Source organism: Podarcis bocagei (genome assembly GCF_964188305.1).
Source record: "Podarcis bocagei genome assembly, chromosome: 3".
Classification (NCBI taxonomy): Eukaryota; Metazoa; Chordata; class Lepidosauria; order Squamata; family Lacertidae; genus Podarcis; species Podarcis bocagei.
In genome coordinates, this window is record NC_138127.1 from 14,414,567 (window position 1) to 14,430,102 (window position 15,536).

The 15,536-nt window shown below is 42.5% G+C and overlaps 1 protein-coding gene across 2 annotated transcripts in view; it reads left to right on the forward strand.

Annotated features, from left to right (window-relative positions):
* The first annotated feature begins 4,397 nt into the window (after window positions 1-4,397).
* Window positions 4,398-15,536, forward strand: part of TAF1B (TATA-box binding protein associated factor, RNA polymerase I subunit B) — a 35,087-nt gene continuing 23,948 nt past the window's right edge. Inside the window, exons 1-6 of one of the 2 annotated variants that reach the window (XM_081187152.1) lie at window positions 4,398-4,589; window positions 6,091-6,189; window positions 6,606-6,693; window positions 7,532-7,629; window positions 8,951-9,049; window positions 11,248-11,383. In XM_081187152.1, coding sequence (XP_081043278.1) covers window positions 4,572-4,589; window positions 6,091-6,189; window positions 6,606-6,693; window positions 7,532-7,629; window positions 8,951-9,049; window positions 11,248-11,383 — 538 coding nt within the window. In that variant the 5' untranslated portion in view covers window positions 4,398-4,571. The remainder of the gene's footprint in view (window positions 4,590-6,090; window positions 6,190-6,605; window positions 6,694-7,531; window positions 7,630-8,950; window positions 9,050-11,247; window positions 11,384-15,536) is intronic. The other variant, XM_081187151.1, reaches the window with a different exon arrangement.

The window sequence follows — 15,536 nt, forward strand, 5'->3', positions numbered from 1 at the left end:
GAGGGGTAGTTGTGTTTGTTGCAGCAAAAATAACAAAGTCTTGCGACACATGAAACACTCAAACATTTTATTATGCCAAAAGCTTTCATGGATTAAAGTCCACTTCATCAGAGACATGAAGGGTAATCCTCAGTTGCAGGTATTTATACACATGGTTTTAAGGGGTGCAGGCAGTTTTAAGGAGTGAGATCAGAGGGAATTGAAATGCGAGATGCACAGATAGTAGTAATTCAGTCAGAGCTAGAATGTATGTAAGTAAGCACAGTGACTCTTTACAAAAGCGGTGATATGCAATAAAAACAATCAGATTGGCAATGCTGAGTTAATTAACATTGGCAGTGGGAAAGGAAACCATTGTCTCTATTCAGGCCCAAATCAATGGTGTTTGACTTCTTGATAAGTTGTAGTTCAGGTGTTTCGGGCTGCAGTTTTCCTCTGAAATTCCTTTAAGATCAGTGGCAACATGCCCCAGTAGATATGCTGTTTCCAAGTGTTTTTTTATACAGTATTGTAAATCTTTTTGAAAACATTTGTTAGGCACACTGTCTTGTATTCTGCAAAGTTAACAGAGTTTTATGGGCAGCTAAAGGGTTTGTTGCCCCCCTTTGGCCTTGAGAAACGACAGCTATTGAAAACAAGGAAGAATTTTGTGGCACCTATAGGTCTTGTAATAGTGTTCCTAAAGAAGATATGGCACATCTTATCTGGCAACACTATTATAGGATCTAATATTGTCAGCCACAACATCAGTGGTTCATTCACCTGCGCATCTTCTAACAATAACCTTCTGCATTCTAGATATAGGACAAACAGGCCAATCCCCACACAAAAAAAGAATAAATAAAATCTGGCATTTGGGCAATATTAATAAAGCAGAAGGAGAACATTTCATTCTAGCTGTGAGGGGTACTGACGATAATCATGACTTCCACATTTTTACTGACAACATACGAAGCAAGTAAGTGAAAAAATAACAGATGTTACCAAAAAAGAGAGATAGGAAGTGTTTAAAACACAGCTAAGTTGTTCTTTTTCTCAATTTGGATCAAAGCTGGTTTTGGAAACACATCAAAACGCAGTATTTCCAAAGGAACATCCAGACAGATATGGCTTGTGGATGCAGAGTAAATGGGAGCCTACGCAGTGCTGCTGAGAGTTGGTCCATTGAAATTGATGTATCTAAGCTGATCCTGTCCATTAATTTCAATGAGTCTACGCTGAGTAGACTCTACTCTGCAACACTGGCTACAACCCATTAACAATGATTACTTTTATCTCCCATCAAAGACTGCTGTGGTCACAGAAGCCGACTAGATCGGCACTTGAGTTTAATTTCAGTGCTGGCAACAGGACAGCATTCTTTGCAATGCCTGAGGGCAGCAGGCTGACCTGGAGAGTCTAGGTAGGGAACATACATCTTGCCGCCATTCATTCATCACCCTACCTGGGACCTGCTCACTGCCCACTCAAACCACTCAAAAGAGCAATAGGTGCATGCATACAATACTTGCTGGAGTGCGTGGCTTGGGCTAGCTGTCTGTCGGCCTATTGGCTTAGTCGATCACATGCTCTCCCCATGACACTGCTTGTAATGTGTTGACAAAATGTGAACTAGGAAAATGCAGTTTTTCAATATTATGTGGAAAAAAATACCTGAAGCATACGGTGCAAGTTGTATACTCACTCAACATGCCCTCTAAAGACCATAGTTATTAATTAGAGTGACTTGGTTCCATTTATGGAAACATTTCAGAGGCATTTGTTTTATATGTGCAGTTAAAGCAGCACATTGGTCATCTTTGCCTTCCTGTAGGACTGCTGAGCGATTGCTGCACCATAGTCCTCCTTCTCCCCAAACCAACCAGCAGGATGGCAACCACATTAAAGAAACAAGAAACAAGAAATGTGCTCCATTTACAGATTAGTATTTACGACCTGCCTCTAAAGCTCTAATCCCTTCTGATTTTTGAACACTTGGCACTTGTGTGGCTAGCAAGAAGACTCCTTTATCAGAGCAGTGTGAATGGGTTTTGTTTAAGGGATCATCAGATGCACTTCAGCCTTTGTCGGTCCTCTGATCTGGTGGCTGAAGCATACAGGCAGACCTGGGAACCACCAGTGGCAACATAATGCCTATCATGCTCAAATTAGTATATGAACTCATTGAGTTCTCAGGAGACAATGGAGGCGTGCGCCATGAACTCAAAATGAGTACATTTTGGTTTGCTTTCAACATGGACTCCCAAGTGCAGCCCAGAATCCATCGCAATGCCACAGGAAAGGAGGGTGTGGGTCACATGCTTAGTTTGTGTGGGACGGTAATCACTTTGCTCCACTTATGGCAGAAAAACAAAACAAAATACTCTTGAGCTGTCCCTGTTTGTGCTAATGACAGTAATGAGAGTGAGTCTAGCATAGACAGTACATTCTGCATGGCTAAGTATATGGATGTCTGTCAGAAGAGGTGATAAATCTCTTGCAAGAACTCTCTAGTATTCCTGCTGGCTCACATCTGAGTCAAAAACATGAATGTGGGGACTACTGATCTGCCCAAACATTCTGCCATAGCTCCCCAAAAATTATGGATTTATTTGGCATCTTCAGGGAAAAGTTTAATTCTTTTTCTTCCCCATCTTTATAGTGTGAAAAACACTTTTGTTCTTGCAAGGTAGAGCATCCTCTGAAAACTGTTCCGTGCAAACTGCTATTGTTTTGTTCAGTCTTAATTCTAGCCTTTTTAAAAAAAAAAAGTTCACACATTTAAATTAATTAACATATGTATTTAAGCAGTGGTTCATTGGATAATGCCACGTGTATACTTTGTAATATAATATGTCATGGTATTGCAACAAATTTGTTAAAAAGAACACTACAAACAGCCAATCTTTTGACCAGTGTTTTGTTTTTTTCTTCATATATTGTAAATGATATTAAAAACCTTGTATATGAAAGAACAATTGTACACATATTTGCTTTATTATTGAATTGTTCAGTGCTTAAGAATCGTATTTTAAAAAATACGAGCTTTGTAGTATTTTTTAAAAGGTTAACACACAGGTAGTAGGTTTACGCCTGCTAATGTTTATTGAAATAAGAATTAGAAACTTGTGTTTTAAGCCACCATGCCTGACAAAGGCTAGATTAACGCTTTAATGCTACTTTGATGGTTTATTATTTTTAGAATTACCCCAGGAATGCAATTAAAGTACCTTCACTATAAACTAACATATTTACTATAAAACGATATTACTTTGTTTAGTATTAGTAAATACCGGTAAGTGGCTTAAAGCATTTGTTTCTGCTCACTCTTGTGAACGTGAAAAACCCATTCTTCAAACGCTTACAGTGAAATCCAAGACAGAGAAGTGAAGTGGATATGGGATTTACATACAGTCTTATATATAGCAAAGCTTTTGTGTTGCTTGTAGTATACTTCTCTTAAGAAAAGTTTTTAACACCAATCGCCGCCAGTGAATACTTTGGTCCGAGGGGTCTTCTTTCTCCATCTAAAAGCACAAAGTGGCACCCTTGAGAAAACTTGCCAAGTCTAACGCGGACCAGATGCCGTCGCCTCCGCACGGGGAACTGATGTCCCTGTGTTAAATTTCCTAACAATCACCCAGAAATACAGGCTAAAGCCTACAAGATAGAGTCTGCTGTGGAAACCGTGGCCCTTTTTCATAACTAGCTGGTGGTGCTGGGCTCCTTCTCAAGAAAGCCCTTCTGAGTCCTTCTGCGAAAGCAGGCTCAGTCAGCATTGTGCAAACCTGTGTTGTTTACGCACTTAATTTAAAAGAATTAGGTCTGGGTAAGGGACGCGGGTGGCGCTGTGGGTTAAACCACAGAGCCTAGGTCTTGCCGATCAGAAGGTTGGCGGTTCGAATCCCCACGATGGGGTGAGCTCCCATTGCTCGGTCTCTGCTCCTGCCAACCTAGCAGTTCAAAAGCAGGTCAAAGTGCAAGTAGATAAATAGGTACCGCTCCGGCGGGAAGGTAAACGGCGTTTCCGTGCGCTGCTCTGGTTCGCCAGAAGCAGCTTCGTCATGCTGGCCACATGACGCCGGCTTCCTTAGCCAATAAAGCGAGATGAGCGCCACAACCCCAGAGTTGGTCATGACTGGACCTAGTGGTCAGGGGTCCCTTTACCTTTAAGCGAGGCTACAATCAGGCACGGGCTCCAGAGCAAAGGCAGTCTGCACGCGCTCAGAGGCTGCAGCTCCCTCCACTTATTACAGGCGCATGGAGGAAGCAGATTCAGGGACGGAGTCCATGCGTAAAGCAAAACACACACACTGTCTGAATTTCGCTCAGGGATTTCCTTTTAGCAAAAAAGAGAAGGGGTGGTGGGAGGAGAGGAAACAGAACTCCGTGCATTTCGAGCCTATTTGCTTCTTCTTTTTTGCTTTGCTTTTCCCTCGCTAGAGCAGAGGAAGGGGGAAATGTGCGCAAGCGGCATCCCCGGAACGAAAAGGATGGAGGCTTCGTTTCCCGGCCGGCTGCTGTTTCGGTGAGCTCGGCGGCGGCAGGATGGTTGCTACTACGGCGCAGTGGCGGTGATCGCTCCGCGCGCCATGGAGGAAGAGGACGCGGTGAGGTTGGGGCGCAAAGAGGAAGGGGAAGGGTCCCTTCAGCTGCCCCTGAGAAGGATAGAGGGTTGGGATCTGGGGCAGGCAGGAAGCCCTGGGCTTGAGTATCACGAGGGATGCAGACAGGACACAGCCTGTTCGGGGCGAGCGTAGTAATAAGCCCTTTGGGTCAAGTGGGAGTGGTTTAGGGTTCCCACTTCTTTTCCAGCAGGCTGCACAGTTCAACAGGTTAAGCTGCCATCTCCTCCTGCACCAGACTGGGGAAAGCTTCCTCTGTGGAACAACGCCTTCCGTGCAGCTGTTAAAAAAACCAAAAGAGGGTCTGGAGGATGTGGGTTGGGGGCAGTGCCGGATTTACATTTAATCTAAACAAGCTATAGTTTAGGGCCCCACTCTCTTGGGGGCCCCCCAAAAAAATTAAAGAAAAAAACACTTGGATGTACATTTCCAAAATATAAGATAAAAAAACAAATAAAATAAAACCTACAAACAGCAACAGTGTTTCGTGTTGTGTAGGCTCCTATGATGTAAGTAATGGGCCCCGCCTGCTTGCCTGCTCCCCAAAAATATCACTGGTTTGCTCATTTCTATATATAGGGTCCCATAAATTACCGTATAGCATATATTCAACACAACACAAAAAACAGCGACAATTTGTTGTTGACAAAGGACAGCTGGACATATAATTACCTTCAGTAGCTTAGGGCCTCATCAAACCTAAATCTGGCCCTGGTTGGGGGAGATACACAGCCATTTCTTCGAAGGATGCAATACTGTATTTATTCAGGCGTTAAGGTTCCCAGCGTAGTGCTGTTGTTGTATACACTCTTCTATTGAGCTTCTGCCAACCTAGCAGTTCGAGAGCACACCAGTGCGAGTAGATAAATAGGTACCGCTGCGGCGGGAAGGTAAACGGCATTTCCATGCGCTCTGGTTTCCGTCGTGCCAGAAGCGGTTTAGTCACGCTGGCTACATGACCTGGAAAGCTGCCTGTGGACAAACGCTGGCTCCCGTGGCCTGAAAAGCAAGATGAGCGCCGCAACCTCATAGTCGCCTTTGACTGGACTTAACCATCCCAGGGTCCTTTACCTTTTTTATATTGAGTAAAGGGGTAGGTCGTGCAACAGAAGTGTTTAGCTCATGAAGTCCTATTTGTTGAAGTTAAATCAGGTGTCTCAACAGCACAAACCAAGTCACACTTACATGGAAGTAGGGCCCACTGCATTCACTTGAGTTTTAAATGTGCATAGGATTGCAACCTGGGTTACTGTGTACCATCTTCTGCACATTTGCTTAGACTAATGAACACAGTGGAGCAAGTAAACATACATAGGGTTGAGCTGTAAATAATATTTAAGAAGATGCAATCTGTTATTCTTCGATGGATAAGATACTTTACTGTGGTATATTGAAATAAATGTTATGGCCATGAAAGGACTGTGTACCTCTTGGAAATAACAGACTGCTGCTATTTACATTCAATTTTTTCCTTTTTTTGAAATAGAGAGACTTCAATGAACCTTGTGTACAGTGTTCTGACATCAACTGGGGACTTACTGAAGAAGGAAAATTTTACTGCAGATCATGCCACAATGTTATAGAAGTAAGTAAGCAATTCTCAGTCTCACTTCTTTTTTTCCACTTCCAAATTCCCTTCAGTTTTCAAGTGTAAACCTTCATTAAAAATTAAATATATTCACCTGCTGTGGGACCTGTATTAAATATTGTGGCCTTGGTTCAGTTTTCATTATCTGCAACTAATCACATAGTGGCTCTGGAAGTGGATGCACACTGTCATCCAAAAATTTATCCATGTAGTCCAGGCATCCAGAAGAGCATTGTGATAGTGTTGTGGATTCTTATAAGTCTACATCCATGGTAGCTTTGCAGATAGAAGCCTGCTCACCCAAAATGATCTCTGTTGTTCCATTGTGATACATGTTTAAAAGGACTAGAAGGCTTCTGGATATTTTTGTGGTTTTTTTGTTAACCTTATATGTTTTCAAAACTGTCTTGCAGAGGACTAGAGAAGTTATAACTGGTGATGCTACTACAAATGCCAGGGCACAGTCCATCTCTAGAGGCTTAAAAAAGAAGAAAAAACTTGGTATGTTGGCCAAAAAAAGAAAATGTGCTGTAAAAAACATGAAACATTTATATTTCCCAATCTCTGGCCTAATATCTTCATAAATGTATAAGCATAAAAAATGCTGTCTGGCAGTATTCGAAACTCCCATTGTTCTAGGCACATTGTGTGACAGGGAATTTCATTAGCGGGAGCAATTTCTGAGCTCTGGGCACAGTACTCTACCTGAGATTTCAGATTAAAACTGCAGAGTGGACCTTTTTTCTGCTTCCCCACTTCCAGCTACTCTCTGAAGACTGGAGAAGAGACCCTCTTAAGAAAATTAGAGCATGGGGAGGGGAAGGACTAGACCATGTGAAAAATGAACATAATATTTTAGCTGCAGTTCGTTCATTTTCAGCTTTGTATTCTTGTTATAAAAAAGTGCATAGACATTCTATTGTTGTATCCATAACCTAGGTTTAAGGTGCCGTTTAGCTCCTAGCTTTCCTATATCAGTTTCTTAACACTTCTGTCTGGCAAAATGTGCAAATCAGCTATGACTTCTCCATAGCTTTTGGATATAAATAGGTTCTCCCAATATTGCTTCCAGATAGATTACAGCACAAATATCACTTTTAAGTCGACTGTTAGCACTTTGTAGTGTACGATATTTGATCAATAAAATGCTGACACACAGCTGGCACAAAATATTACAGCTAGACTGTAGATGGGGACAGACTGTTAATAGTACATCAAAAGTTCAATGATCAAATCTTACTCCCTAGTAAGTGTGTTTAGGATCATAGCCTAAAATGCCTTATTGGTATAATTTTGGCTATTAACAAGCTATTAGTCATAACACTCATTTTTCTTTTAGAAAGCAGCTGGGAATGGTATATTTGTGAAGGCTTTCAATTCATTCTCTCGAAGCAAGCCGACGCACTGCAGGCTTTAGGAGTTTCTTCACAGTTCAAGGTACATTTGGCCTACTTGGTGCAGTGTTCCCATCTCACAAAATGCTAAATTATGGCTTAGTGTTAAGATAAACCACAGTGAGCCTCTGGCACAGCCACGAGGAGGAATACAGAACTTTATTGTGATGTCCAAACCATGACAATCTGGTTAATCTATGGTATGTTGAAACCAAACAACTTCAAATTATGAGTTACGAAGCATCCTTGTTTCAACAAACTGTAGTTTAGATTAGCCATAGCTGAGGGTTCAGGCAGCACCAGCAGCATGCTAAACTGTGGTTAAAGCTGAAGCGGAAATAGAAGCTATCGATCTCCTTAAAGCTATTCCAGAAGGGGACAGGGTAGGTGTGCAGGCCCAAGATTCATTGTGGCTCACCATTGTAAACTGTGACTTAGAGTTAGTGTGATTGCAGCCATTCCAGGGAATTCCTGGCAGTGAATTATGAAATTCAATGGGCAGTTATGCAGCTTAGAACCATTGTGCATTATAATCTATGTGCTGCTTAATGAAAATGCACTTGTTTCCCAGGAGGAGGAGGCATGGAAGTAGGGGTGGGAGCTGAGAAAAGGAAGGAGGAGGGAGAAAAAAGTGATGAAGGTGCAAATGGGGTTTGCAAAAGGAGCCACGGGAAGGAGGGTTAGCATGAAAGCAGGTGTACAAAGGGGGCAGCAAAATAGGAAGGAGTAGCGCCATCATAATACAGTGGTACCTCAGGTTAAGTACTTAATTCGTTCCGGAGGTCCGTACTTAACCTGAAACTGTTCTTAACCTGAAGCATCACTTTAGCTAATGGGGCCTCCCACTGCTGCCGTGCCGCCCGAGCACGATTTCTGTTCTCATCCTGAAGCAAAGCTCTTAACCTGAAGTACAATTTCTGGGTTAGCAGAGTCTGTAACCTGAAGCGTATGTAATCTGAAGCGTATGTAACCAGAGGTACCACTGTAGTGTGGAGGGTGAAAAGGCTGCTTAGGAGCTGCAATGTGTGGGGGGAGGAGGAAGGTGCCGGAGGTTACCATAGGGGTGGTCTGTGTGCAAGGGGAGGATTGCAAAAAAAAAGCAGGGAAGGAGTAGGCATGGACATAGGCATGAAAACAGCTGCAAAATAGGGCTGCAGAATAGAAGAGAGGAGTGGCTTCAGAAATGAGATTGGGAAGCTGAAAAGGGAGCCTATTAGTTGCATGGGGTGGGAAGGTGCAGCTCTAGGGGGTTAATGTGGGGCTTGGTTAGCAGCAAAGTGAGCAGGGACACAGGCACACATGTTTTGCATGCACATGCACATATACAAATGTGGGGGGTGAATAACTTTTTTTGTTCTTATCAGGATGACGTTTTGTGGAAGTTCTGGAGAATCTACCTTCAGAAGAGCCCGCAGGCTTATTGTGACAAGCCCCGTCGTGAAGTTGCGCGCGATATCTCGACGGTAAGTGCAAAGTTAGGAAGGGGTGATTAGCTGTATTTTCCATGCCCACGTGGTCCAAGAGCATTTAGGCAACCTATCTTAGAACTAAAAACCTACATTCTGGCAGTGCTCAAAACCCTTTATGAGGACCTTGTTCAGCTGGGAGCCACAATTCCTTAACACAGTGATTTTCAACCAGCGTGCCGTGGCACCCTGGGGTGCCTTGAATGATGGGCAGCGGTGTGGTGGGCAACACTGGCCTTTGTCCCTCCTTCCTTTCCTCCCTCCTCTGATGCTCTCTTGTGTCTCTGCATCCCAAAGGATTGCACAGCTTTTATTGCAGCAGCCCTGGCTATGAGTGTCACAGGCAAATGGTGCCTCAGGGAGGCACCTCTCTTTGGGGCGGGGCGGGGGGCAGCTCAGAGACCAGGGAGTGTGGAGGACTCCCAAGGAGAGGGGAGAGGAGAGGAGGAGGCTGAAGGAACACTCCACAAGGGAGAGTGTTTGAAAAAGGGTGAGAGGTTGCCAGCTCTGCAGGCAAAGGGTGATGTAACTGGATTCCTGAGCCCCATGGGGGGTGCTGCAGAAAGAATGTAGTTGGTCAAGGGAGCCATGGACTCAAAAAGGTTGAAAACCTCTGCCTTAACACACTGCTTTTCTAGATACGTCTTGCTCTTCACTGACACATGGATGATGACAGATAAAACATACCTTAATCCTCTGGTGAAAAGAATAACAATAAGTTTATCTTATCCTAACAGTGGGATATATTTAGCATTGAAAAATCTTTACTTCAGATTGCCATTGGTTGTAAATATTTTGCTATTGAATGTGAATGTAAAGCTAGTAAGAAGTTCAGTTTTTTAAAAAAACTCTCATTGAGAGGGCCATTAAAGCCAGCAGGTGGAACCAAATATGCTATGTTTTCAGAAGACATGCTGAAAATACGAGCAAAGATACAAAATAAATTATACTTAGCAGCTTTGTTTGGATTGTGTTTTCACACCCATTACAGGGAGTGTGAGTTGGCTATGGGATTGTGTGCATGCTGTCTTCCACATGGAAAGTAAGATATGATCCGCCACTGTGCTTGTTTGATCTGAAACCAGATTGTTCTCAACCCTCCCTTTTTTGTAAAGCTTTTTTATTATTTAATTTTATAATTATATAAAACAGAGATAACAATTCTCAAACCCATCTTTTTACCTAGAATTGGCCCAGGTTGACAGCTCTTTTAAGGGTAAATTTATTATCAGATCCATCTCAATGACAGTGGAAGAAGGCATATGTGATCCTGAGGCCTGTTGCCACCTCCTGTAACTGGGGGGAAAATATTATCTGAATCAGGCCAGTGACTTAAGCATATACTTATAGGAATATTGCTTATCCTTGTGAATACCGCATGGGCTTAATGTTTCAAGAAAACTGTGGAGATGGCTTACATTGATTGGTTTTGGATCTATTGGTATGAGCAAGACTTGCTAGTAATGACTTGTGTAACAGATCATTTGCTAGTACAGTCAGCATGCAACTTGTGCACATTTAACTTGTGCTATTGTAGCTGTATGTGGCGGGCAGCTGCGATTGCACAAATTAAATGCACAGAAGGCGGAGAGCTTAAAAGCTTCTTCTGCACTGGGTTTCCTTGGCGTGGAAAGAGCTTTTAAGTTTTTAGCCTTGGTTACCAGGCTCCGGGAGGCTCTTGTGGGGCTATCTGAGATATTGCAAGAGCCCATGAGAAAGTTTCCCAGAGCCTGGTAAGTAAGATGGAAAGCCTGGAGTTCTCCACCTTGCGTGAGGAGGTGAGAAGACCCATTTGGCGTGCCAGCTTCCAGAGATGTTCACACAAGGTCTGTTCCAGGATTGTTCTGACTATACACGATTTTGGCTTTACACACAATCCCCGCAAGTCACGAGTTTTAAAAAGGTATTTCTGCCTCCACCCAGTGTAGTTTGTCTGTATGCAATATACATAATTTTTAAAATATTTACACTGTTACATGTATTTAAAGATTGCTGTTTTACTTTGAAAGCTAACTTATAACCACATAATATTTATCTGTTTTATTGAAACCTGGTGATCATTACTGACTACAGCAGAATATTTTTCTGATAAAACTGTTTTAAGGAAGAGGGAATTCCTTTTGAAAATGTAACAGTGCCATGGTTTAGAGCTGTGCCGTCGGGAGTCTTACACCACTGTTTTATTTTGAAAACAGACGTGCGACTCGGATACTGATGTCGACAGGGAGCTAGAAATTACTAGAATTCTTGGCTTGGCTTCCTCTGCAAGTGATACAGATGTGGTATCCGAATCTAGCATGGGAGGTTTTTCTTCTACTAGCAATTTATCAGGTAAGACTAAACGCACCTTGAACAGTTAGCTTAGAAATGAAAACATTTTATCCTCTGGCTACTCTGGTGTGCTTAAAAGCTGTATCTTAATGACTAACATACAGTGGACTAGCAACTTGCGTGCATTTAATATCCATGACCACAGCTTTATGCTCTGGGCTGCCAGCCAGATGCAATGGCACAAATTAGATGCATCCAAGGTGGAGAGCTTCAAAGCTCTTTCCACGCCAGGCTTTTGCAGTGAAGGAAGACCTTTTAATCTCTCAAACTTGCTTACTGGGCTCTGGGAAGATCTCGTGTAGGCTATGGAGGCCTTCATGAGATCTTATGGGGTTCTCCAAGATCTTGCAGGAAGCCTTCCAGTGCCGTCTTCAGGGTTATTCTGGCTATACACAATTTTGGATTTACACACTATCTCTGGAACCTACTGTATTTTTCGCCCTATAGGGCGCACCGGCCCATAGGACGCACTTATTTTTTTTGGGGGGGGAATAAAGAAAAAAAAATTTAAAGGAAAAAAATGCCCCAAAGAGCAAAGAAGCCAGGACAGCGAGCGGGATGGATCCCGCTAGCTGTCCTGGCTTCGTTTTTAGCCTAGGGGCTGGGGGTCCGGGAGCGAAGGCGAGGTTGCGCTCAACCTCGCCATCGCTCCCGGAGCTTGCTTGCGGGGCTGGGGGCGGGGAAGCCCGAGCTTTCCCTGACCCCAACCCCCCAGAACAGGCTGCTATCCGCAAGCCTTGCAAGCCTTGCGGAGTTCCCAACGGGCTCCCAAGGCTTGTGGAGTGCACACCGACACCTCTCGCTCTCCAGGCTTCAGCGAAAGCCTGCATTCGCCCCATAGGACGCACACACATTTCCCCTTCATTTTTGGAGGGGAAAAAGTGCGTCCTATAGGGCGAAAAATACGGTAATTCCCATGCAGTTTGCTAGTCTTCTGTATGTAGCACACTTATAATGTTTGTATTTAAATCATAGTAATTAAGAAATTCCAGCCTCAGCCTCGGTGAAAAGTCTGAAAGTGTTGTAGTGCTATGTGTCCTCAACAGCATGTCCAGATTTGGAAAGTTAAATTTTCAAGAGTAAGGGGAATCTTGTTTAAGTGGACTACGGTAAGTGGTTGCAATGAGGCAAGGAAGGAAGGGCTACCCCTATACTATTCATATAACCAGTTATCAATAATCAATATATTCAAATATATGCTTACACGAATCAAGGATTACAGTATTTTATAAATCCACTTGAATCAAAAAGGGAAGCTGTGCCTTAGCTAAAAATGCAAACTGCTTGGAACAGCAAAGTTAGGAACCGACCTTTCCCCTAGAAACATCTGTGAACCCCGGACAAGACATGAATCAGAGATTCTGGTACAAATTCCCCATCAGGAACAGGCTAAATAAATCCTCAGAACAGGAAGAGCAAAACCGCAGAATGTCCAAGCTCCCTGTCCTGTCATAATTAGGGGAAAGGTTAGACTGAGCGTCACTGGGAGCATTGGAAAGCGGAACTTGAACCCTGTGCTGGACCAGTGCTATACCAGTAGCTAGGAGCGTGACAACTGCTTGCTGATTGGCTGATATTTTGCTGACCAAGTTATGAGTCCTTCATGATTGTCTTATGATCTATGATTTGCTGTGATTTGCTCAGGTATAAAGACCCCTGTATTTCTGTCAATCGGGGTCCCAGTTCTTTGGAAGAGATTCCAACTGGGTCCTTATTGCCTGGCAATAAACTTCACCTTCTTATTCTCCATTGCTGCGTCTGGCTGATCCTTATCCCTTGCTACAGCAAGGCGTATGGAAAAGCAGTACAAAGGCGTATTTTTTGTACAGTTCAGATGAGGGGGTTGGTTCTGTAAGAACTGGGGGAAATTTTAGAGTGGCATTTTTTGGTTATGGTGACATCTGGGAGCATAATGTACACTTTTTTGTGTGTGGAACGAGTGAAAATATGTGTCCTTTAAAGAAGACTGGTTTGCTGTGCTTTTATCGTTATTTAGCTTGGTCATTTATAGCTAATCTGTAGGATTCACAAATGGAAATTGATGAGGTGACAAACACAGAAAGTGTTCTCTCTTGCAAATCCTAGCAACGTCCCAGCATTGTGTGATCTTGCTTGCTTGTAGAGTGTGCTTTTAAGACATTATTTTAAGAGTATCTATGTTGTAAAATAATTTTTTGCAGGTGAGTAGTAATGGGACGGGAATCAAAAAGGATTCCTCAAACTCAGGAATGGCATATTTTCACCATATTGCTTAGCGGCTGACAAATGGAAGCTTAAAATCTGTTTCTGTAACAATTAGGCATTATGTGATGCTTGGGGTTTGTAGATGTTTATATCTACTGACTGCCAGGTCATTGTTCTCCAAGCTGGCTGGTTGAAACCCTCCATTTGGTGCAGTATATAGACTTTGTTTGGGAAGCCTATTAAATTCGTAGGCTGTTATGACATGTCTTAAATTGTATGTTGAGTTAGGTTTAATGCTGACTGCCTAATATGCCCTGCATAATCCAGAACAAATAAAATGCAAAGCTGCTGTGTTAACAGGATGGCTACGAGTAGAACACAAGGATTATTGTAAATCAGACTGAATATGGAATAAGCAGTAGAGTTTCTATCATCAGTGCTCTTGAGACACAGTCTATACATGAAAAAGGCGAAACTGATGACTGAAAGGATTACCTGAGGTTCATGCTTTTTGTACTGTGACTCACATATACACAATAGACATTCAAAGCAGCTCTTGTGTTTCCTTCTAAGCTTTTAGAAGCCATGCAGTAGAGGGTGTTTTCTTAGTAACTATTTTCATTCGCTTTGTTCAGAGGCAGTAAAGGCAAAATGATACTCAGTGCGGTGGAGCTGCTGTTATTAGTAATTTTAACAAATCACTGTCCATACTGTCTTATAGGAAATGTGAATAGTGCATAATCGTTAGTGCTAGATTTGAGGGGAAACGAGCGCACACAAAAACACTGTTGGGATTGTCACATGCCTTCATGTGATTTTTCTCTAAAACCTTAATTGCAAGTTATTTATGTGAACAGGCTGCCACTAATGTGATTCTGTTATTGTTATGAATGTTGTTGTTATTATTTATATTTGGGGTTGAGTAAGCTCTGCAGAAATAGAAAGCTAGCATGGCTTTCTTATTAAGAGTGTTGGATTAAAATTGTGGATTCCCTACTTAGCCTTAAAGCTCACTGGATCGCCTTTGGCCTTTTAACATTTCTTAGCCCAACCTACCTTGTAGGGTTGTTTTGAAAATAAAAGGGGGGACGATATTATTCCATGTACCTCCTTGTGCTCATATAATAATTTTCAAAAGGGCTTAGAAATAATAAGTCACAAAACTATGAATGCTTTCTTCACCTCTGTTTTTTTCCACATTGGTATTTTATTTTGGAGTTACATCTTCCAATTGCTTTGCAAATATGGTGCTTCACGTTCATTTGCCTTAAAGTGGTGACTAGAGACTATTTGATTTCAATGTTTTGTTATAAAACGCCTTCATGAATTTTTGAACTTTGCAGTCTTTTACTTTTTTCTTATTATGCAACCTAACTCGTTACATGTTTCTTTGCTGTTTAGATATTCCTTTTTGTTTTCATAAGGAGTTTATACGGCATTATGAGAATGATTCATCGTCCCAAGCTGTATAAAGATACGTGGGTGTATAGAGCTGGGATAGCTCAGTTGGCAGAGCACAAGATTCTTAATTTCAGGGTTGTGGGTTCGAGCCCTACGCTGGGTGAAAGATTCCTGCATTGCAGGGGGCTGGACTAGATGACCCTAATGGCCCCTTCCAATGCTACAGTTCTATGATTCTGTGTGTAAGCTGCATGTAGAATACTGGCCCCCACCTGCCCTATTAGCAGTATAAAATCTGAGTCTCTGGAAATGATAGCTGCTGATTTACAATCTTTTTACGCTTTGTCTCCAAAAGGCAGAAACAATTAAAGTTTTTTTCTCTTCCCTTTTCTCGTCATTAAATTGTCATTCAGCAAGCCTGCAATTTACATGCATTTAACTTGTGTGAATTCAGCTTCATGTGTGTAGCAATTTTTTAAAATAAAAATGGGTGAAAAGGGGACAGCCATTGAACCCAATGGGTTTTGACTATACACAATTTTGGCTTTTAGGCACGATCCCTGGAACG